The sequence below is a fragment of the Parambassis ranga genome, chromosome 5 (genome assembly GCF_900634625.1).
Source record: "Parambassis ranga chromosome 5, fParRan2.1, whole genome shotgun sequence".
Taxonomy (NCBI): Eukaryota; Metazoa; Chordata; class Actinopteri; family Ambassidae; genus Parambassis; species Parambassis ranga.
In genome coordinates this window covers 5,833,068-5,854,621 of record NC_041026.1, presented here as the reverse complement: position 1 = coordinate 5,854,621, position 21,554 = coordinate 5,833,068, and the positions used below count along the sequence as shown (strand labels likewise).

General features: G+C 43.9%; 2 protein-coding genes and 1 long non-coding RNA gene across 4 annotated transcripts in view; 1 reads left to right on the top strand and 2 right to left on the bottom strand.

The window, feature by feature from the left end:
* Positions 1 to 2,715, bottom strand: part of LOC114435838 (uncharacterized) — a 51,017-nt gene extending 48,302 nt beyond the window's left edge. Inside the window, exon 1 of the long non-coding RNA XR_003670661.1 lies at positions 2,603 to 2,715. This is a non-coding gene — a long non-coding RNA (uncharacterized LOC114435838). The remainder of the gene's footprint in view (positions 1 to 2,602) is intronic.
* A 5,955-nt stretch (positions 2,716 to 8,670) lies between these two features.
* Positions 8,671 to 13,888, bottom strand: ccnb3 (cyclin B3). Of its 2 annotated transcripts, XM_028406448.1 has the most exons (13): positions 13,766 to 13,888; positions 13,440 to 13,576; positions 13,264 to 13,347; positions 12,874 to 12,924; positions 12,339 to 12,451; positions 12,105 to 12,261; positions 11,921 to 12,019; positions 11,753 to 11,845; positions 11,530 to 11,667; positions 11,300 to 11,455; positions 11,060 to 11,209; positions 9,298 to 9,428; positions 8,671 to 9,206 (listed from the first exon to the last, which is right to left on the bottom strand). In XM_028406448.1, the coding sequence occupies exons 2-13, from the start codon at positions 13,521 to 13,523 to the stop codon at positions 9,134 to 9,136; spliced, it is 1,329 nt and encodes a 442-aa protein (XP_028262249.1). In that variant the 5' UTR covers positions 13,524 to 13,576; positions 13,766 to 13,888; the 3' UTR covers positions 8,671 to 9,133. The 2 variants fall into 2 exon arrangements, with proteins under 2 accessions (XP_028262249.1, XP_028262250.1); XM_028406449.1 differs by lacking the exon at positions 12,874 to 12,924.
* Positions 13,889 to 16,592: 2,704 nt separating this feature from the next.
* Positions 16,593 to 20,859, top strand: LOC114436558 (uncharacterized). Its single transcript, XM_028406873.1, has 2 exons — positions 16,593 to 16,717; positions 19,135 to 20,859. Exon 2 carries the CDS (start codon positions 19,141 to 19,143, stop codon positions 19,933 to 19,935), a length of 795 nt encoding a protein of 264 aa, XP_028262674.1. The 5' UTR covers positions 16,593 to 16,717; positions 19,135 to 19,140; the 3' UTR covers positions 19,936 to 20,859.
* The last annotated feature ends 695 nt before the right edge of the window (positions 20,860 to 21,554 follow it).

The window sequence follows — 21,554 nt, the reverse complement described above, 5'->3', positions numbered from 1 at the left end:
TATTTATGATGATTTGTCAAAATCAGACATGACATAATTGAACTTGTGCTACGTTCTGGTCAAGATATCTGATTGAAACATACATTAAACACATAATTCACACATAAGTTAACAAACATCCACAAACAAACCTAGATTTCCTGGCTATATATAGATTTAGAGCTTACTGTCCAAGCTGGAATGTGGAGTTCATAAAAAAAAATGTGTGAATGCTCCTTTACATTGAGAGAAGCCAGTTAAGGTGGTCTACACCTTGGCCACCTCCCTTTAGAAATTTACCAAGCACATATGGGCAGAGACACCAAGGCTGACCAAGTATCTTCTGGAAAGATGACATCTCCTGACTGGCCTGGGAGTAGCTGGAGATTCCCCAAGAGGAGCTGGAGGAAGAGATCCTAACCCTTTTCACTAACACAACTATGACAGCTTAAGCTATTTGGACAACGGATACTGGAGATGTGTAAAAATATGTGCTTGCCTATAGCGACATGCTCATATTTAAACCTATCACTGTGTCATCACATTCAAATTCACAGCAGAAACAGTAGTACTGGCCTTAGCATATAGCACATTAAAATCAGTTCATCCTCCAGGTGAAGTTGCAGGAATCCTGCCAAAGCATTGCTGAGGTATCACCTTCACAAGAACAGTATGAACAAGCAAACCACCCAAAATCATAAGCCATATTGCCATGACTATGGCTGAAGCCATTACAATCAACACAGCAGATTCATGTGGAAATGTTCTTATAGTCAGGCAGACAATTCCTATGAAGCGCCACAGAAAAAGTTGGAAATGACCTCAAACAACTCATCTCTCTTTTACAATCCTGCAATATCAATCAGGTGAGAAATGATGTGCACTCCAAGGGCGTGCATGTGGCTTTGTACATCCTTACATTCCTTAAATGCTCTTCGCGGTTCAGAAACGCTCCAAAATGAAACCTAATTAGGCCAAATGTACCTTAGTTTTTTTCCATTCCCTTTCATTATATAAATTTAAATTTTCAAATATTCACACATGATTGCAACTACTGTCCCCAACAGGCCACTGCTGATAATCTGAGACTGAACACGCACTCCAATTTGTTCTGGGTGGCTGGTCGGAAAACTAACAACTCACAAGCAGCCCGAAGGAAAAGCAGCGGTCTCATTGTTATTCTGTGGCAAAGAGGGTGTGTTTGACATCATTTCTGGGCTTCTCTCACACTGAACTTTATATTTAGCCAAAAGAAACACCATCCTCTCAGCATGTAGAAACAGTTTCTGTTATGCACAGTCAAACATACTTTATCTTACGATACACACCACCACCCAACACCTAAGATTCACTCTGTTGACAAGGATCTGTGGGGAGTTAGGGTCTAGGTGTTTAAAAAGGCACATGTGAGGCAGCAAAAGATATCAGACTATCATCATCACACATCATTAAACAAAAATGGTCAAATGAGGAAAAAGGGGAGGTGCAACCACAGGCAAATTATGGATACTATACTAGTCAAAGCATCAGTGAACCCAAGACAACAGTGACTAATGCCTCAAAACAGCACTAAACATCAGGGTCAAACAGGGCTAAAAGCAGCAGCGAAGGGCAGTGAGTGTGATTAAAATAGGACACAAGACAAAAACAACATTTCATCCACTACGAAAGTGCTGCAGTGTCAGGAAGGGCTGCTCTCCAGCTCCACACTGCCTCACCGAGGTGACACAGCAACACATTTCCTCATTTCTCTGCAGCTCTCTGACTGCTGCTCCCTTCTGTCTGACACCTTCATTAATTAGCTCGGGGTATTTGTATGCATTAGACATTTCACTAAGTAAAAGGGTTCCATCCTGGTTCCTCTGCATTGATTACAGCCTTTGTGATTGATTAGTTTCTGTCTAAACTCTATAAAAAATTACTTCATCAGAACCATGCTGCCTTACGGTTGCAAGTAAAACTAAATCCTCTAATAGAATCATTTCTACTACAGCAGAACCATGTTAAATGTGTTATCAGAGCCAAATGCATCTGCACTGTCTGCAGGAGCATGCTAAATAGCTTCACTTATACTCCCAGTATCAACAATATTTACTTTAATCATTGCTAATTTTACATATTCTATCATTCTAAACCAAAACACAAACTCTGCTACACCCACTCGGCAGCACTTCCTCCTTGTTAGCATGCTAATCCATATACAGATTCAGTTATTCCAACAACTTTAGCAAGAACTACTAGCATGCTAATCCAAATTATGGGCTCAATATAACCCCCAAAAATTAGCACCGCCTCTTCTTTTCTATGCTAATCCGAATACAGCACACAGCGGTTTCAGGAGGAGGGAACCGGAAGTGCTCAAATGCTAATCAACTCATCAACACAAGCTAGCAGGTGCTAGCAGGCTAATTTCTGGGATGTTGTTAAAAATAGCTGCTAGTTATTTATGTCTGTCTGTAGCTAAACATCTCATTTTAAAATTAGACCCTCGGGTAAACAGTAACGTTTGAAATAATTTCGACTTCTACTTTTATTAGACACAATACAAAAGCACCGCTATCGTTTTGATGCTACACAATCACACACATGTAAAAAATAGTGGCACAAAGCAGCAGATACTCACAGTTCGCCGTCAGAAAACTTTGTTGTAGTCCGACAAAAGAAACAACACACGCACACACACAGAAACAGAGTAACGTGTATGCGTTGTTTTTGTTTTCCTCCGGTGATTCCGCTGTCCGTTTTCACTTCCGGTCCTCCCACCAATCACCGCAGCCGGACTGGATCACCTGTGACCGCTGACCAATCAAAGGACAGAACCCATGCAGGCCCAAGTAAAGCTGTATAAAATATCAAAATAACTACAGGAGGTTGGAAAAGTATTAATTTCTTATTTTTTTCCCACAAATTCTGGCAATACTGTAAAAAAAAATAAAATAAAAACTATTGCAGTATAAAAAAAAAATAGAGATGCCACGTTTTTACTTATGGTCATTGAATTAACTAAAAAACAGCCCAGGGAGTGGTGTGCAGTGACAAAATAAACATGCAGGCTTTGAAGGATGCACTTACCTAATCCAGTTTCAGACAGACCTAGACCCTGTTCAGACTTGTGCAATCAATCCAGGTTGAGTGTGTATGTGCAATAGCCGGATTTGAAAATAGGTCTGAACGTATCCGGGTTAAAGGCAAACTGGATTCAGTCCCACTTAGCTGGATTAACTTTTCCCAGTCTGAAAGACTTTGATGTGGACTAGAAAGTCCACATCAATTACTTTTAAGCCATGCTATCATAGTCTAAAAACAGATTAAATGTCATTCTATAGTCACCACATCCTTTATTTGTATTGCGCAGAGTGCCTGGCCATTTGGAGAGCTGCAGTCCTTGAATTTTATAGATTTTTTACCTTGAGGTCTGATTTAAGCTTCTAGTCACCTGTACTAGAAAACCTCTCATGTCTCCTATGTGATGTGTAGCTGCAGCAGCAGCAGAGGTCATTTTAAATCCGTGAGCTCTTCGACCCCCAGCAGCACCCAGCGCAGAGGCCAGCCACCCAGACAAACCTCATTTCAGCTCATTCTTGTATCTGTGATCTCATTCTTTCAGTGGCTGACTGAAGAGTCAGAGTGTAGACAGACCGATCTGCTGTGGGGCTCAGCTCTGTCTTAAAGAACATTTAAGAAGCTGTTTGGCACAAGGGAACACTGCTCCAATAACTACCTGGGTCTTATTTTCCTGATTGCTTCTGGATTCCCTGGAGGCTCGCTGTAAAAGTTAACCACGTAGCACCCATTTAAACCCGGCCGTAAACATGTTTATTTCTGCTGTAAAGTTGAACATTTTAACACGGAGACTTATGAAGATTGACTCATATTTGGAGGCTGCCCTCAAGTGACCATTTCGGGAACAGCACCCCACACACACGACGCCCATGTGAATACAGGAGCTGTGGTCTTTTCTGTTAGCAGTCTGAACGCACACAGCAGAGCCAGCGCCATGATCCTCTCAATCGACACGCACACTGGGTTGAAATTCATCACACAGGAGGCACAGACACCAATCTCTCCACCGCAGTGGCGTAAAAATAGACCCGAATTCAATTCAGCCACCAGAAGGAGGCCACAGGTGCAATCACACGAAAACTGGCCGAATGATCCTGAAGCGTGACGCAGCGGGTTTTTACAGCAGACTCAGCTACGAGCCTAAAATCATGTGTGTTTATGTCATTACCTTCTGCTCAGTGATGCTTTTGTAGGATTTCAGTGTGATGTGGTTTTATACACACACACACACACGCTTGCTCTTTTCAGCCACCTTGATGTATTGTTTAATAAAGGCTGTGCTGACAGAATGTAATGGAGGAGAGGGCCTCTGATACATACAGAGAATCGCTCTTTAACCCGTCGGCCTCACAGTCATCCATCCATCATCTGCAACAGGAAACGTGAGAGAACCAAAAGGCCGTGACTCACACGGTCCAACGTCACTTTTTGTGGTGCGTCACATGTTGCTGGCATCACGGACTGGGTTTGGATGGTCCGTTCCTGGTGGGTGAGACAGGGGCACTCAGGAGTCTGAGGTTCAGGACCTCCTGACGCTGTGAACAGTTTGAATTTCACACCATTGAATTCTCATTTTTGCCCTTGATTATGTGTCATTTGCTTTGGATCTGGCACAGAGGGGGCTTACAAACAGGATAAGGGGTTAGGCAAAGATCATCCTAAAACTCACTAATTTACAACATAGAACAAAGAAAAGCCACTCTAATCACACGGCCGCCATTTTTTGCCAAACACTGGGATGATTTTCTAGTGTGAAACAGTATGGTTACTTTTTATAGTTACAGATGAGTCAGATGAGCAGAAAAGACTTTAAAGGGTTAAGAAATCAGTATTGTTCTGCTGTCTGATCAACGAGTCAGTGTCTTAAGGTTCATTTAAAGTCCATCTGGAAGGGAAATGATTCCAAAACGGCCATTTCAGAGGAACAAATTGTCCACTTGAGATCAATGAAAACAAATGAGGAGCTGAAAGCCCCCATCCCCATTAAATGCCTGCCAAAAAAAAAAAAAAACCTCTTTGCTGCCATGGCAACCGGCTTCCTGCCCCCCCCTCCTCCTCCTCCTCCATAAGTTCACTCTGAAAGATTTTTAATCTGTTCTGCATCTAATTCTCAATCAACTGGCCGAGAGATATTAATCATGCCAGAAAATAAAAAATCTAAAACCGAGACGTACAGAGATAGAAGGAGTGAGAGCGGAGATCTATACACAAACACTCGGGAGGAGGTGATACATCAGTTGAAGTGTATGCATGTAGGCGGGGACAAAAGTAGAGTATATTTGATTTTTGTCTTGACTGAAAGGAGTCGAAGTGTCGGTTTATCAGCTGTCAAAGGAGGTACAGAGGAAGTGTCACATGATGAAAAGTGTACACAAAGCACTGAAAGAGGATAAAGAGTCCACCCACATGGAAGTGAAGGGACTGGAAGCAGCAGCGTTTTATCTGAGGGTCTCATGTTTTTACTGTTTTTCTGTCTGTAAAATTACAGCTTAGCAGCAACAATGGGATGTTTCCCATGCCAGCGTCAGTCATCCAAGCACTCACGCTCCTACCTCTCCTTTGTTTTGCTAGACGCAGGTTACACGGGTCAGAAAATGAGACGTCATTATCTCATGCATCGCCCCCTTTGGGCTCTTTGCAGCCTTTGTTTTACCCACTTATCCGTATCAGAGTGACCTTTTAAGATGTTGTTCAATTTTTAAACACTCTCACACAACCACGTCTCATGATGATATATTCATTGGCTCTGCAGCTCCGGCCGCTGCATCCATATTCATGCAGTCTGGCACACACACACACACATAAACACAAACACTGGAGGCGACAACAGTCGAACCCATTGTTTTGCCTCATCTGTTTTCTCACTCCGTCTTTTCTCGGACAGGGTGAGGTTGCCCTTTCCTCTCCCTCATCCAGCTTGGGGAATGCTAATGGCACAACATGGCGACGCACACAATGCAAGCAGAACACATACAATCACAGCAAGGCGCACGTGTACGCGCAGAGAGACAATTGGCAGCATCAAGCTTTTGTTTTGCAAACCTGCAGTTCCATCCAAGAAAGCAGAATGAGAGGAAAGGAGAGGGTCACTCTGACCAGGAAAACACACAAAAACAACAAAAACACACATTTTTAACCATGAACTACTTTTTTTAAAACATAACTGTAAATTTTATATATTTCCAAATCTATTACGACAAGGAAATCTAATGGAATGATGAATCTAGAGCCACCTTAAAGATCTGGTGTGGAGCATTTGGTTCCCCTTGTGGCAGTTAAAGTAATTACACTAACACTGTGGTGTAGCCTAATAGCTAAGCTAATAGAAGCTGGGAGAAGTGTGTGTTTTCTTGTTTGTGTTGGTGTTTTTGGCCCTCTGATGGACTGGACTTATTCAAGGTGTACCCCACCCCCCTTTCCCTTTTATTCAATGCTAACTTGCTAACACAAATTAGCATTTTTTCTCATGGAAAGGAGGAGAGGAATAGAATCAAATCAATGGCTTTTTTAAAACCTTTTCTTATGTGGAGCATCAGAAACTTTCCACAGACAGTGGGTTTAAAGTTGTCCAGTTATTAGCTTAATCCTCAGTAAAATATATAAGACACTAAAGTCAAGTGAGGCCAAACCCTGACCTGCTCATCTCAGCTCAGTTCTTGGATATTGATGGGATCAAGCGGTCGTCTTAAAGCTCCAAACTGCGCTGCTGAAACACTAAAGACGAAAACTGCGCACACACAAAAAATCCACCCTAAGCTTTGCTTTTGCTCCACGAGCGATTTTACACTGAGATCTTTGAGCAGCAGCTGCAGCTCAGAGGCGAGAACTCTCAGCCTGACTGACGGTGCAGGGCTAACAGCCTATTTCCCAGCATCCTCCACTGATCAATAGCTCATATGCTGTTCGGCAGCACCGGGTTAGATGCGTATCTGGCCCGGCCCGATGGGCGCTATCTGCACCCGCACACTTTAATCAGCCTGGAGTTATTGGGATCTGTAGCTCGAAGTGAACTCTGGGAATGAATGCACACTCAGACACAATGCAGCCGATCAATCACTAACTGATCGAGTGAATAACAGAGGAGGGATGGGCTCAGGAACAGCAGGAGGCAGATGACCACAACATTTATGTTTAATTCTAGGGTCTCTAAATTTCCTCTGATTATCCCCTTTGATCATCAGTCTGGTTCTGAGGTTGAGGTCTGTGAGCCAGATGGTGGCAGGTTCGATGAAAAACTGCACAGAAAAAACACCAAAAATGTCCTTCATGTCTGTAAATATGTTACTTTAAAATAAAATCACATTTTGCACCCGCAAGCAGAGGACCCACACTCAAACGTCAAGAACAATCCCAACATTTCATTGAAAGAAAAACCTCCTGAAGTCACAAACAATAAAGAAGCAGGCAGGTTTGCCTGTTTCAAAGCTGACAGCAGCAGCTGCCTCTAGGGACCATGATGCAATGCAGCATCTGGTTTGTTATTGAGCAAGGATTGAGAGCGGCTTGGACATAAAATCCACATCCAGCCCAGGTCTGTGTGAGGAAATGAAAGCACATATTGGAGCATAAAGCTGCAGTTTGCAATAATAAAATTAAGCTAAAGTGGTCTTTAGCAGATATAGCTCTGTCCCCTACCTGTAGACCCGGCAGTACCAGGACCATGTGGCTGATTTAGGGTTCTGTTGAGATGGTTTGGATGCTTAATACCAACCAAGGCTTTCATACAAACCCCAGTATGATATTCCTGACTGTACATTTTTCATCAAAACGTATAGTTTTGGAGCATTAATGGTAAAGCAAGGACGCCATAATCAGTATGAATCTTCCATTTCACACAATGGTACACTACTGACCTCTACTGGCCATGCTGCAGTCACATCCACCCAGTGGTGGAGGAAGTACTGAAGCTCGGTACTTAAGTAAAAGTAGAAGTGCTACATCAACAATCCTACTTAAGTAAAAGTCTTAAGTACTTTTAAATGTACTTAAAGTATTCAAAGTAAAAGTACTCACACACTGAATATATATGATTGATTTCCATTGCAAAGGATCTGAACAGGTTAAAATAATCGAGAAATCATCTCAAATGAAAATGGACCATGTGCAGTTAATGTACATGTTCAGTCCAGAAGCAGCTATGGACAGGTCTGTGTGTCATGAGGCAGGCTGTGGGCATCAAGTGAACAGAGAGGCTGCTGATAACAAACAGGCATTCAGCATGTTTACTGTGTCAGTGTTCCTGCTGTAGATTCATGTTAATCAGACATTAATGGATGGACCTGTGTTAGCAGACAGCAGCTAACTAGTTAGCTCACTGAGCCAGAGCACCGGCATCATGACTGAGGCTCATTATAGAAACACAGCTGGCAGCGTGACACCAGCTCCATGCAGAGTCTGACCTCACATCAGTCCAGCACTGTGTTCATCACATGGAACAAGGAACTACAGACACTGTAGAAATGTAGTGGAGGAGAAAGTCCAGGTAACAGCTGCAACATGGAGTCAGAGTAGAAAGTACTATTATTTTTACTTAAGTAAATTAGAAATACATTAAGTATAAATACTTAGTTACTTTCCCCCACTGCATCCTCTACACAGATCTAACGCAACTAAACAAACACAATGAAATATAAAAGACTTCTTTATTTTAAGAGTACACAGGACAGTTGTTTAAAAGCAGGACTGCATAATCCAGTTGTCTTTTATACAGATTATTAGTATCGATATGAACATGATAAACACTGTACAACATTTGAAATAACACACACACTTGCATACCTGCCTACTGCAACGAGACATGAACACCTCTCCAACATGTGGGCCTGTGCATAATTCGTCAGTACATGTAGCAGTGCACCTACAGTTTAAAAGGCCTTAAATACACAGACTGGGGAATTTACACAACGCTAATGAATTAAGATTTTTTTTCCTTATAAAATATCAGAAACACAAAATAACACTAAATGCCCACATTTAAAAAACTCTTTTCCATCAACTGGAATTTAAGTTTATTTTTTAAACTCGATAAGAAACAAACAAATATAAATATTCAACATATTAACATTATGTACAGGGTTGTTCTTGTGACGTCTCACTGAGAGGCTAAGGCCTTCTCCAGGACATCGATGTCGACCAACGGCAAGCACGCAGACTCAAAAAACACCCTGTAAACAAAAACATTATTTAAAAAAAAACAAATCGATTAGAAAGGAGCTGAGAAGATGAGGAGGTGGGTGTGGCTTCAAACTGACTTACTTGTGAGAGTATTTGCTCCTGATGGCTTTCAGCTTATCGTCAGGTGGAGCTAGGAGCATGAAGTAGAGCTTTCTGACCACGGGGGCTACATCCGACGTCTGGTAGCCGGAGTGGAACTGCAGGATGGGAGACTATGGAAGAAGAACAACAGCACGTGACGTTACAAGATCATGTCATCAAGATAAGAGCTGGACGCATCATTCAGGAGACAGAGCTTTGCCCCACAAATATTTTAATTTATGTTAGAGTAGTCAGCTAACGTAGCCTGCTCCGCTACACCAGTACCTGTTGCACAGTCTGTAATATGTACACGATTCAAACAACTCTCATTGTGTAACCCCAGATTTACACCAGCCGTCTCCCATCAACCCCCACAGGACGCGTTACTACAGCGCTGCATGTCCTTATGTTACAAGCTCCTACAGATGAAATTGCTGAAACCTTGGTCTACTCCATCAACACACGTACACTCAGGGCAGCTTCACCTTCCACTCTGAAAACAGCTGCTGCTGCTTCTCTCCCTGCCTTTTCATTTGGTTGCAACCAGTGTTAATTTTGTTGACGAATCATTTGTCATAGTTTTCGTTAACGACCTTTTTTTGCTGATAAAAATGAGACGATAACTAAATAAAAACTAACGCACGGTGCCAAAAACGAAGACGAAATTATTGATGGAGACGAGATCCAATCAGAGCAGATTTTGTTTGTGGAAGGGAGGGACGAATCAGGAGACGGCGGCAGAGAGCCAATCAGAAGTGCTCTCTCTGCGTAAGGACGTTACCCCGCGATGCTGGAAGAAGGCGTCCTCATGCATGGTAACACAAACAGGAGAAGAACACACACACGGACATGTTTGATGTCAAGACAAAGACAGTTTGCAAACCATGCGCACTGTTTAAGTTGTCACTGAATTATTTTGCTGTAGTTATGGAGTATTCATGAAGAAGGTCATGACTGAACAGTGTATTCAGGGAGAGCAGCTCACTGGTCATTTGTTCTTTTGTGAAAAGGTCATAGCAATTAAATAAAGAGGTGTTTGTTTCAAATAACACAAGTTAAAGCTGTGCCTGTTTTTATTGAACTTCAAACCTTAATTATTTCATGAAAAAATATATATCAGAATTTTAGTCGACTAAAATTCTTTGATATTTAGTCGACTAAAACTAGACTACAAGTTAAAAAATGTTGATGACTAAAATGTGACTAAAATCAAATATTTTAGTCACAAGACTAAAATAAAACTAAATCAGAAATTGCTGCCAAAATTAACACTAGTTGCAACGCTAAATCAGTGACAGTTCAATCTCGTTTTATTCTGAAAAATCAACGGGAAGCTCTGTGTCCTGGTGCTTGACTTCCTGTGTGCTCGCTGTGCGGTTGGTGCGGTTCGGAGCTGCGCTTCTGGGATGCTTCTCAAACACGCTGCTCCGCGGCTAGTGTCAAAACCCTCATTGAGTAAATATGAAAGCGTTTCACAGTGGCCGGTGCACCGCTGACATTACGCAGCTGGTGTAAATCCGAGGTAACACCAGCATGAACGAACAAAATCAGAACTAAGCGGTGGCGTTCAGAGCAACTTCATAACACAATCTGTGTAAAAGCAGCTACCTCGGCTGGCAACATCCTATCTGAAAGGAGCCAACTGGTCTCCAAGGGAAAAGCTAGCAGACACATATGTACTACACCGATATAAAAAAAAAGCCCACAGAAACAAACGTGGCCATAATTAGCTAAAAGACAAAGATCGGTTGAAGCATCCTACCCATCCACCCAGGTCTTTGGTGACCAGCGCCAGCAGCAGGCAAGCTGAGGCCAGCAGGGAGCCCCTCTCCGTCACCAGATCCATCTCCATCAGACTCATCTCGCAGTAGTAGCGGGCCAGAGTCAGCGTGTCCATGCCGGCATTCACACACTGCAGACACATAAAGAAAAGAAAAGTCAAAAACCACGCACGGAGCTCTCTGCAGGGGAATCACTCAACACACCGCACACACACTCTGACCTTGGAATAGCGTCTGAGGAACCGATATGGAATGGGGATGTTGATGTCAAAGGACAGAGTCCGCAGGATGTTGGCCTCCATGGCAATGAGCTCCTCCCTCTTGTACGCATCATCGCAGATGTAGAGGAAGTCATCGACACAGGGCGGGCTGCGCTCCTGAAAGATCATGAACAAATGAGCGCCAGTGCAGATGACAGACTTTACCGTTAGATGTTTATTCCTTTACTCACCTCAAATTTGGAGGCGAGGAGCATGGTGGTGGAGCCGACGAGCTGCAGCATCTCTCTGAGGACCACCGTCTTTGACAGGAAGTGGTCGGCCATCGTTACGGCCAAGTACAGCGTCTCGTGGTACAGCTCAAAGTTCTCCTACACAGACACGAGCGCCAGTCAGCCGAGCGGGTACAAACACACCTCTGTGGTTCCAACACAACCCACAACAACACAAACTCACCTGCACTTCCACCAGCCAGTCGATCAGGATGGCCCTCATCTCTGCATTGAGGCTGGGCTGCCTGGTCATGTAGTTAGTGAGAACAAACTTCTCCTGCAGACGACAGAACAGAGACGTTTAAAACCCAGACACAGAGGCTGGACCTGCGTGTACAGCAGCTCAGCTCACCTCTCTGCGTTTCAGGTAGTCAAAGATGTCCTTTGCGTACTCTGGACACATGTAACAGTCCTCCGAGTTCTCAGAGTCGATGTCAAACTCCTGTGGGATCTTTGTTTGTAAAAGAGAGATATATACGTTAGAATTTGTCGAGACCCCCTCAGCTCATTTTGGAAGCATCCTCTGTCGTGCGTACGTGTTGTTTTCGAAGGTGTGCTGGCACTTCTCGGACAGCAGGGGGCACAGGGTTCACCAGCTCTTCTACTGGCGCCGTCTCATCCTTCGAGGAGTTCTCGTCCTCCTCAGAGTCGGTTTTCTCCCGGTCAGTTTCCTCCGAGCTCGCAGACAACAACCTGACGAAGGACAGAAATTAAAAACGGTAAGAACAAGCTGAGGATATTAAATTGGGGGAAAGAAGAGAGAGACTTACTTCTTCAGGTTGGTTCGACTCTTTGCTGACACAGAGGTGACACTTGTTTTCTTTTCAGTCTTCTTCCCCGCTTCCTTCTTCTTGCCCGGGATGCTGAACTGAACCTTATGAGCCTGGGGAAAACAGTAAAGGATGCACAGTTTTGTACATGTTTCCTCTCAGAAACAGTCAATAAAAACTAAATTCACTCATGTCCCAGTGCCTCAGTGAATCAATTCTCTGCCACCTCACTCCTTTCACAACAAGCTTTAAAGGTTGTGAGGTGGCCGAAACAAGAACGACGATCGCTTCACACCCCTGTGAGGCAGCAGAGTGCACACATTCACACCACAGTGGGGAAACACAGCGAGCCCAGCTACACAGTGTACACATCTACACAAGACGTAAGGGAAACTGACAACTGTCTCATTTATCCTGGTGTCCAGACCATCTGATAATGTCACAGTAAATCTGAAGGCCGAGTGCTGCACCACAATGAAGGAGATAAACCTTTTACTGCAACCCCTGTGTTGGACACGAGCAGCATCCCACTTACTCTCTTGAAGCTGGCGTCACTGCTGAGCCAACCATCGGTCAGATCCACAGCCTGTCATCGACACGGATGAGCAGTTAACACTCAAGATACTGCAAACCTGGGACTCATCGGCATTTAAATGCATCACGTATAATATACGTAAAATACAGCTAATGGGGCCAAGCTTAAATCAACAAAAACGTGTGCATAAGGACACACAAAGCATCCAGGACGCCATGATTGATTGAACTTTGAGTCTTGCAGAACGATCTGTAACGTGTAGAAACCGCCTTATTTACATTTCTGTAAAAAAAATAAAGCAGAACGTTGTGCCAGCTAACAAAGAGCCTCTGTACCTGCAGCTAGCCCGGTTTTGTAGTGTGCTAACCAAAGTCTCCAAACTGGACTCACATTAGTGATGTCGATGAAAGCCGTCCTCTTCTTAGGCGCTCCATGAGGAGGAGAGGAGGACCTCTTCACCTGCGGGCCTTCCTCCTGCAACACACACACACACGATGTTAGACACACACACACACCATGCCTGTGCACTGCAGTGGATTCAAGTCTTGCAGCCGTGTGTGTGTTACCTGGTTCTCCGCGCTGGTCGCGGACAGCTTGGGGATCTTGCTCCCAGCTCTTGTGGTGGGTTTCTTCCCCCTCGTAAACGGCATGGCCTCTTCTCCTTCACGGTAACTCCTGAAAACAAGCCGCTGCACCCGGGTAACTGATGGGGAGAATGAAAATAAAACATAAAAAGATGCTTTTAAAAAAAATCATAACAACGCACATCGATGTGTAGCATTTTAGCTAGCACATAAACACTGAACACGACTATTCAGTTTCGTTTCTCTCCACTACTCAAAACTACAACTACACAACTAATACATTTGTACAGATTAAAGTATAATCCTACCGTGTGGTATATTTATTCCCCGGTGCGTGGTTCCTGGGGAAGAAACTCCGTCTGTATTTGTGGTAAACAGTATAAATCCGCTGCGGTGTCTCACACACGAAAGCTCAAACAAAAGTGCTTCAGCTCCACATCTAAATCTGCTGCGCCTCCTTCTCATTGGTCAGAATTTGAGCCGGGCGAACCAATCAGGAAGTCGCGACGGATGCCGTTAGTTAAAAGGAGCGCTGGTTTTGTCGTACCGGCTCCGCCCAGAGCAACACTAAAGAAAAGGTGATAACTAAAGCACAAAATAACTGCACAAATATCAACAACAGCGCGTTGTGTCGTGTTGTAACTTTATGTAAGAGAAACAATATTGTTTGCACGTCGTTTCATGTGAAACACTACAGCGAGGGCAAGAGTTGTCTCCGCCCAGCTGACATGCATGCAACGAACCCAAGGAGGAGGAGCGTTTGGAATTTTCAAACATCCTGGCAACCAATAGAAGTATAGCATGTGTTATTGATGTTTTCATCCGGACAGAAGCACGCTGCTGCTCCTGATGATTTTTATTACACACACACACACACACACCGCCATGAATTCATACTTATATATAATATGCATATTTTAAATGATCTAATTTAATTGTATAATACTTGAAAAAAACATCCTACACTTCAGGTGTTGGACTACATTTAACTCCATCATTTTACAAACTGAGGTGTGGGTGAGGCCTGGTTTTGGCCACTAAAAGGCAGCTTTATGTGGTAAAGCTCACTCTGGTGGTTGTTTACATTGACTCTGTGCTAGTTTCTAGTCAATTCTTATCGTTGGTGGAGTAGCAGATAGATTAAGAGGTCCCGTTTATATCCATCCATCCATCCATCAATTTTCAACCGCTTATCCGGGGCCAGCAGTCTAAGCAGGGACACCCAGACTTCCCTCTCACCAGACACTTCCTCCAGCTCCTTCGGGGGGAATCCCAAGGCGGTCCCAGGCCAGCCGAGAGACATAGTCTCTTCCCCGGTGTCTCCTCCCCCTCACCAGGGAGGCGTCCGAAACAGATGGCTGAGCCACCATTTAAAATGCCTGTTTTATACATTAGTTTGTTCATAAATAAATGTGACTTTGTGGACAGCTGTATAAATAATTTGAGCCAGTTAACAGTTTTAAGATATGATGGGTCTCAAAAAGGCTTTTACCTCCTATACATTGGACTGTTTGTGATTTATATAAGTGAGTCAGCTCTAACATGCCTATGACCCCCCTTTAGGCAGACTGAAATGACCCTGAGAATCTATTTAAATGTTGAGCAACGGGCTCACTGACACACAGATAAGTATTTCCTGACCTGGAGAGGAAAGAGCTCTGCGGGTCTTCTGGGGCTCACAAACACAGAGTTACTGCAGTAACAGTTTGGATAATACAGGGCCATAAATCTGTGTGCACCCAGAGGGCAGATTCTGGATGGACGCAGAGGGAAGCTGGCAGCCAACATCCAGTGGAGTGCCAGGAGGCCAGGCAGGTCATCTTTGGTTGTGAATCCACCCTCTGAAGGCACCGTTACCTCCCTCCGGATAGCGATTCACCTCCAAAGTGAACAAACACTCCTTGCTTTTTGTTTAATTCCAGCGTCTAGCACACAAACAAACACGCTTAACAAACAACAAGTGCCTCTGCCCCGTCCATTTAAACATTTGACACTTTATTTGAACAGGATACTCTAAAGCAGCTTTTGGGGCGAGCGGTTCACACGCAGCACAATCTGGCATCTAATGAAGTCTACGGAGAGATATCATCTCACAGCTCTGCTTTTATTTCATTCCCCCTCCCCGATGTCCTCATCCAAGACAAAAAGCCCTCACATGAGAGCACTTTCTTCCAGATTGCTTGTGTCTCCATCAAAGCTGGGAGGAGCTGGTTTGTATAATTCTCAGGATTTGGTTAAAGCTGCTAAGAAATCCAAATGGGTGTGGTTTGGATGCTAAGCTCGGGGTCAGGGAGGGAATATTTCACAGAAACATCATGGCAGAATGAATAAAACGAGACACGACTGAGACTCCTTTTTACCCTCAGTGCAATTTACATACATCATCTGTTACTAGAGGGGCTTATGTGAGCTTCTAACAGCTCAATAAGTACAACGTGTAATACCATTCTCTACCTCTAGATGGTGAGTGGGGTGTAGTGTCTGTCTCACAGCAAGAAGTTCTCCTGGTTGGTGATTCTGACTGGGGCCTTTCCAGGTGCTCCAACTTCCTCCTAAGGACGTCAAGGTCAATAGGTCACTCTAAATCGCCCTATGTGAGCGTGTATGGTCTGTCTGCATGTTGCCCTGCGATGGACGGGTGACCCGTCCAGGGTGTACCCGCCTCTCACCCGTAGTTAGCTGGGGTAGGCTAATAGATAATGGATGGACAGTGCTACCATACACACCACTGCATCATACTGGTGGGTTGATGAATTTCTCGAGTAGTTTATTTCACATGCACTGTCTTGACATGGCCACAGGGAGGGCGCTAGGTTATGTAAACATCGGCTGTTTCTATCTACTGCTGTAGTTGTTCCAGTGAGGATGGATTGAGACACTTTTATTCGCCATAAAAATACACAAAGATAAGCTAACAGACGGACAACAGCGCCCCCTCTGCTCAAAAAAGGTACTACAATTTTTTCTCCTGACAATTTTTTTTATATATAAATTGTGATTTTGGCCAGGTACCACTGCAAACAGAAGCACTGTTTTGCACTTTTGAATGGCTGCCCTGATTAAATGTGTTCACTCCCCTTCCTCTTAACATCATGATGATTTTATATCACTTCTGTCATTTCCTCTTTTCAGATTCTGCAAGATGTGAGTCCTTCTAGCCCCCTCTGACATGCAAACACAAACAGGAAGTGAGTGAAACGTCTCTGTTGAACCATTTCCGCATAAACTCACAGAGACGCTTAAAAACCCTGGGCACCCTGGTAAGTTGTTCTCCTTTGTTTTCTGCCTGATGTTTCCTCTGCTCATACTTTGTGGTACATTTGTTTTACGTAACGTTCAGGGCTGAAATCTGATCCAAATTGGCCCTGGAGTTTCTCCTCCTCTCCCCTGCGCCTTGCCAGGTATCACTACAAATCAGACGCTGGGCCTTTTTTGATCTGCCATAGTTCATAAATCGCACACAGCAAGTTTATTTGGCTTTTTTTGATCTTAACTGCGTTTGTAAATCTCAATATGTGTCCAGTTTTTCTTGTGCTGACAAAGGTGAAGTACAACATAGAACACAAATATGATACGATATGAAAATATTTGTGGTGATTTATCAGTAAAAGCAGATCCTGAATCCACCCTTTGCAGCAGAATGTATCTTTGGATTTGTCAAATTAAATTTAAACATTGAACATGGGAGTGGAAGGTGTGAAGTTTGAACAAGAGGTCAGCTGAGATTCCAACAATATTTTTTACGACATACTGAGCTGGGTTTGTTATTTTGAGTGTATATGTATGGACCTTCATAATCAACACATTTTTGTTGAGACAGGCTTGTGTAACACAGGAACAAAGGACGGAGGGAGCATCCTCGGCTCATGAGCGCTCCTCTGCCAAGAAAAAAATACTTTGTTTTAGCTGTAATTTGTTCCACATCTGCACTTCATTCTTTATCTTGTCCTCTCTGTGCTCCATCTCGGTTGTGGTCGGCCAAATGGCAGGAGTGTGACAAACGTTATAATCTTTGAAACATGCACACTAATACGTTGAAATGATCTCGGAGAGAGATTTTCCTGCATCTCAGTGTTTCTGGAAATAAACAGCGTAGAGTTAATTAGATCTCTGAGAATTGATTTCCATCACATGTTCATCAAATAATTCTCACAGTACAATTAAAGCAGCATATATAGCCATTTTAATGCTAATGCTAAAGTGAATGAAGCATCCAAACAGGCCGTGGTTCTCACCCCAACGTGTCAATTGTACATGCACTTATTCCCACAACCACAATTAGCTGCACAATATTTGGGTGAGAAATTCAACCACTGCACACAGATGCTGTAATAATAATATCATCGTTCAGAACCAAAAGCATGTAGCCCTACTATTGAGTGCGTACATTTATCTATTATATATTTTTCACTCACAAAATGATCTAATGGGAACTAGCTTAAACACTGTTTTTCTAGTGAAAAAATGGATTAAACACATTTTAAGTGCTAGCTAAAAATAGCTATATTGATAGCTAGCTTTTGTTAAAACTTCCATCTAATTCTATGTGGGGTTTTGAAATGTTTCAGTACCATGAGTGGCCACTTGAGGGTGGCTCGGAAAGCGAGTCATTCCCCATAAATTTCCATGTTAAAAAAATTCTAATGTAGAAATTGTACATAAGTTATAGGGAAACACCACCTTCCAGCTTTAGCCTTACTAACAATCAATTTCTGTGCTTACACTTGGATTAACTGGGTGTTAAGGTGGAGTAGGGCCAAAATGGCGATGCATGAGATGGACTCTGTAAGCTTTGCCAGAGCCAGTGAATGCATTTCCAACGGCGTTGACTTTTATCATCGAGCGGCAAAGTGAGAGCACAGTGTATGTGTAAATGTTGAACTGCTCCTTTAAGATTAAAGGAACAGAGCTTCTTGGAACTACATCTTTGAGGAATCCCAGAACAAAAACAGTCATCGGGCCAAGACTTTATACATAAGACTGACTACGACTGACCCTGGAGACCAATGATAGCTGCGTGAGCCTCCCTGTTATTTCGTATTAACACACTGTTTGCACTAACACACTCTGAGGCTCAGCGTTTCACTGGATGTGAAAACCAACACTTCTGTTTGCTGAACCAAGACTTGTGAAACAAAGACCCTGAAGCCTGAAGTGGATTCAGATGTCGCTTTGTGTAACGTTTGCTTTGGTCTGTTTCTGTTTTGCCAACTTGACATTAGGATTATTCAACAAAACTCCATCAACAGCAGCTGTCCGAGGTTAGAGAAGTGACAGGTTGCTGCTTCGAACGCTGAACTTCCTGCTTGTCACTTCCTGGCAGGCTGACAGCTCATATGGTGACAGGCTGTGGTCGAGGTCTCAGTCGTACTTTCCATCAGATGAGGCCTCTCTTCACTTTCAGTGTTCTTGCCTTTATTTTTAAAGACTGGAGTGTTATTTCAAGTTGTAGCTTACCTTGTTTCTTCTCTAATCTGAAGCAGAATGTAGAAATATTTGTAGATGGAAGGCTGAAAAGGAAACGCGGCACTTTTTAAGGCAAATATTTGGCTTCAAATGAACGTTGGACTGCAGCATTCACATAAAAATTAACTAACTGTCCAAAGAAGTTAAGGTTATTTTCACGTTTCCAGTATTTCCTATGCTTTTTCTAACATTATTGCTTCTATCATCACAGGATCCGATGCGGGGAGTAAGTGCAGATTGGACTGAGCCAGAGGGAGAAAGCCTTGGCCCCCAAAACATGGAGGCCCTTGAGGCGTATGCCCAAAATATGGCAGAGAACATTATCCAGCCGCTGATAAGCCAAATGGAAGAGGTGGAACCAGCGCAGTACAGATGTAATCAGGAGCAGGAGATGTTTGCTGAGGAGTTAGCGTCAGTGGTGATGGCGCTCGCTCTGAGGGACGTACTGAGTGTTGAGTGTTCGGGATCAGCTGGGGTAAAGATGGAAAGTGAGACGGGTGGAAAACACTCGTTGGACATGGACACACAGATGGATCCAGTTAAAGACGTCCACCACCCACCTCTGTCCCAATCCGGGCTCCCCATTGCTGGATCCCTCGATTACCCGGACGCCCCTCCGACCACGCCGCTCCTCCCCGAGCTGGAGAGGAGCAGACACAGCTTTGCACGGAAGCTGAAAGGAGGCCTGGCAAAGGTTTTCCTGCCCTCACCGCCTCCGCCTACTCCGAAGGAGACAGAGAACAGCTCAGGCTGCACCATCGGCGACCCACGGGTGGAGTTGATGGAGCATCTAATGCAGTCTCTATCCACAGATGATCTGGAAGTTGGGTGTCAGCTCAGAGGTGGCGTGGAGGCCTTTGCAGAGGTTCTGTCATGTGATATCATGGAGTGGGTCCTGAGGGAGGAAAACAGAGAGCTGATGGAGAAGGACGCTGATCTTCATGTCCTGGCGCACCAGCTGGCAGAAACCATCATCACCTCCTCTCTGGACGAAGCCAAAAGGCTCGAGTAGCATTTCAGTGTCATTCACAGGGTTAAGAACCGATATCTGCAGGAATATTGATCTTCATCTGAAGTTATTTAGATTTTGTTCCCCATAAAATTAAAATGAAGCCAAAAGTGTGACCGCTAATTTGAAAAACCTACACCTCAGACCAGTCATCATCCAGCATCCATATCAGGATCCAATGATGCTGTGGATGCACATGATCCCGAAACAATGACTTCTCTAAGCCTGAGCTCATTTCAGAGGGGCTGAGGTGATCAGGAAAACTGCCAGGCTGAAGAAAAGGGACCACCGGTGATGGTCAAGTCCTTTCTTCTGACACAAAACCACCCTGGCTTCCTTCAGTCCAGACCGGCTTCAACACAGGACATGTTGTCTTTGTTCTATTTTAAATTTAAATGTGTGATTTTAATCACTATTAATCAACTATTGTAGCTGTTTAAATTTACAACTTTTGTGTGGGTTGTGCATTGGCTGTGAATGGACTCCACCCGCAGTAACTGCATATGACCTATAGATGGAGGCAAAGGAAAAATGTTCCTCTGTGTTTACAGCTTAAAGACAACAAGGTTAAATTACCACAGCTCACACAGTAAACATATTAATGTGTCGGGCTGAGGAAGGTTCTGGTGAAGTACAGACTAACCAGAGTAAGAACAGTGAATGTCTGATGAAGTTGTGCAGCCTCACAATCTAAATGCCAAGTGATGCATTCATGCCCTGCTCCGGCCAGAATCTGGCATTTGGGATGAATTTGTGTTCTGGCTTGAAAAGCCACAACTTACTTAACTTCTTGAGGTCAGATCCGGAAAAAATGGGAGACACGGTTCTTAACGGAACAGTGATGTGATCCTGAGGAGGGATCTTTAGTCAGAGAAGGCCAAAGATACTAAAACTCTGCTGAACTCTGGAATAAAGACTTTTATTGTTCTTCTGAGTCATCGTCACTAAGAGCTCACACACACACACACACATGGTCAGGCTGGAGAAAATGGGTAACCAGGGCACACACAGACTTCTGTTTGCATGAACATGCATGTGCAGATGATACAAAGCACTTTTCTCCTGGACACAGATGCACAGATGAGTGGGAGAAGAGTGTGTGTACAAATAGGAGTGTGTGTTACAGCTGACCCGTCATCTGGGTGGGATAATCAACAAAAGGTTTCAGCACAAAAACTCATAGCATATGCAAAAAAGCTGGGTCCACTCTGATGTTAACAGCCACAGCAGCGACTTTTCACACGCACACTGACGGCCCTCGTTGATTTAAAGGCTCCTCGACGCCACTTTTTTGTGATGCCCCCCCGCCCACCCCCTGCTGTGAAAACAGCCCTGTCCCCCACTCACAATGAGCAGGAAGGTCATTCTGAACAACGATTAAGTGGATGAGCCTCCGTTTAGCATGTTAGCACTGCCTTAGTGAGCATTTAACATGACAATGTTAAAGGTCTTAGCTCAGAGTGTCGATGAAGACTCTCAGTCATCCAGGTCAAGAGCTGGCAGCAGGGCAGCAGTACTCAACTGAACTGAGGAACCTTCTGAATCATAACTATACCAAAGGCCACTATAGGCTACATCCTTCAAAGGCGCCTGAAGTGGGCCTATTGTCTGGAATGTCTTTG

Excerpts from the sequence above, each read along its gene's own strand:
- ccnb3 (XM_028406448.1), bottom strand. The coding sequence starts at position 13,523 with ATGCCGTTTACGAGGGGGAAGAAACCCACCACAAGAGCTGGGAGCAAG. Across the intron at positions 12,452-12,873 it reads GTGACGCCAGCTTCAAGAGA|GCTCATAAGGTTCAGTTCAG; the intron begins GTAAGTGGGATG and ends TGTTTTCCCCAG. Across the intron at positions 12,262-12,338 it reads AGTCGAACCAACCTGAAGAA|GTTGTTGTCTGCGAGCTCGG; the intron begins GTAAGTCTCTCT and ends GTCCTTCGTCAG.
- LOC114436558 (XM_028406873.1), top strand. The coding sequence starts at position 19,141 with ATGCGGGGAGTAAGTGCAGATTGGACTGAGCCAGAGGGAGAAAGCCTT.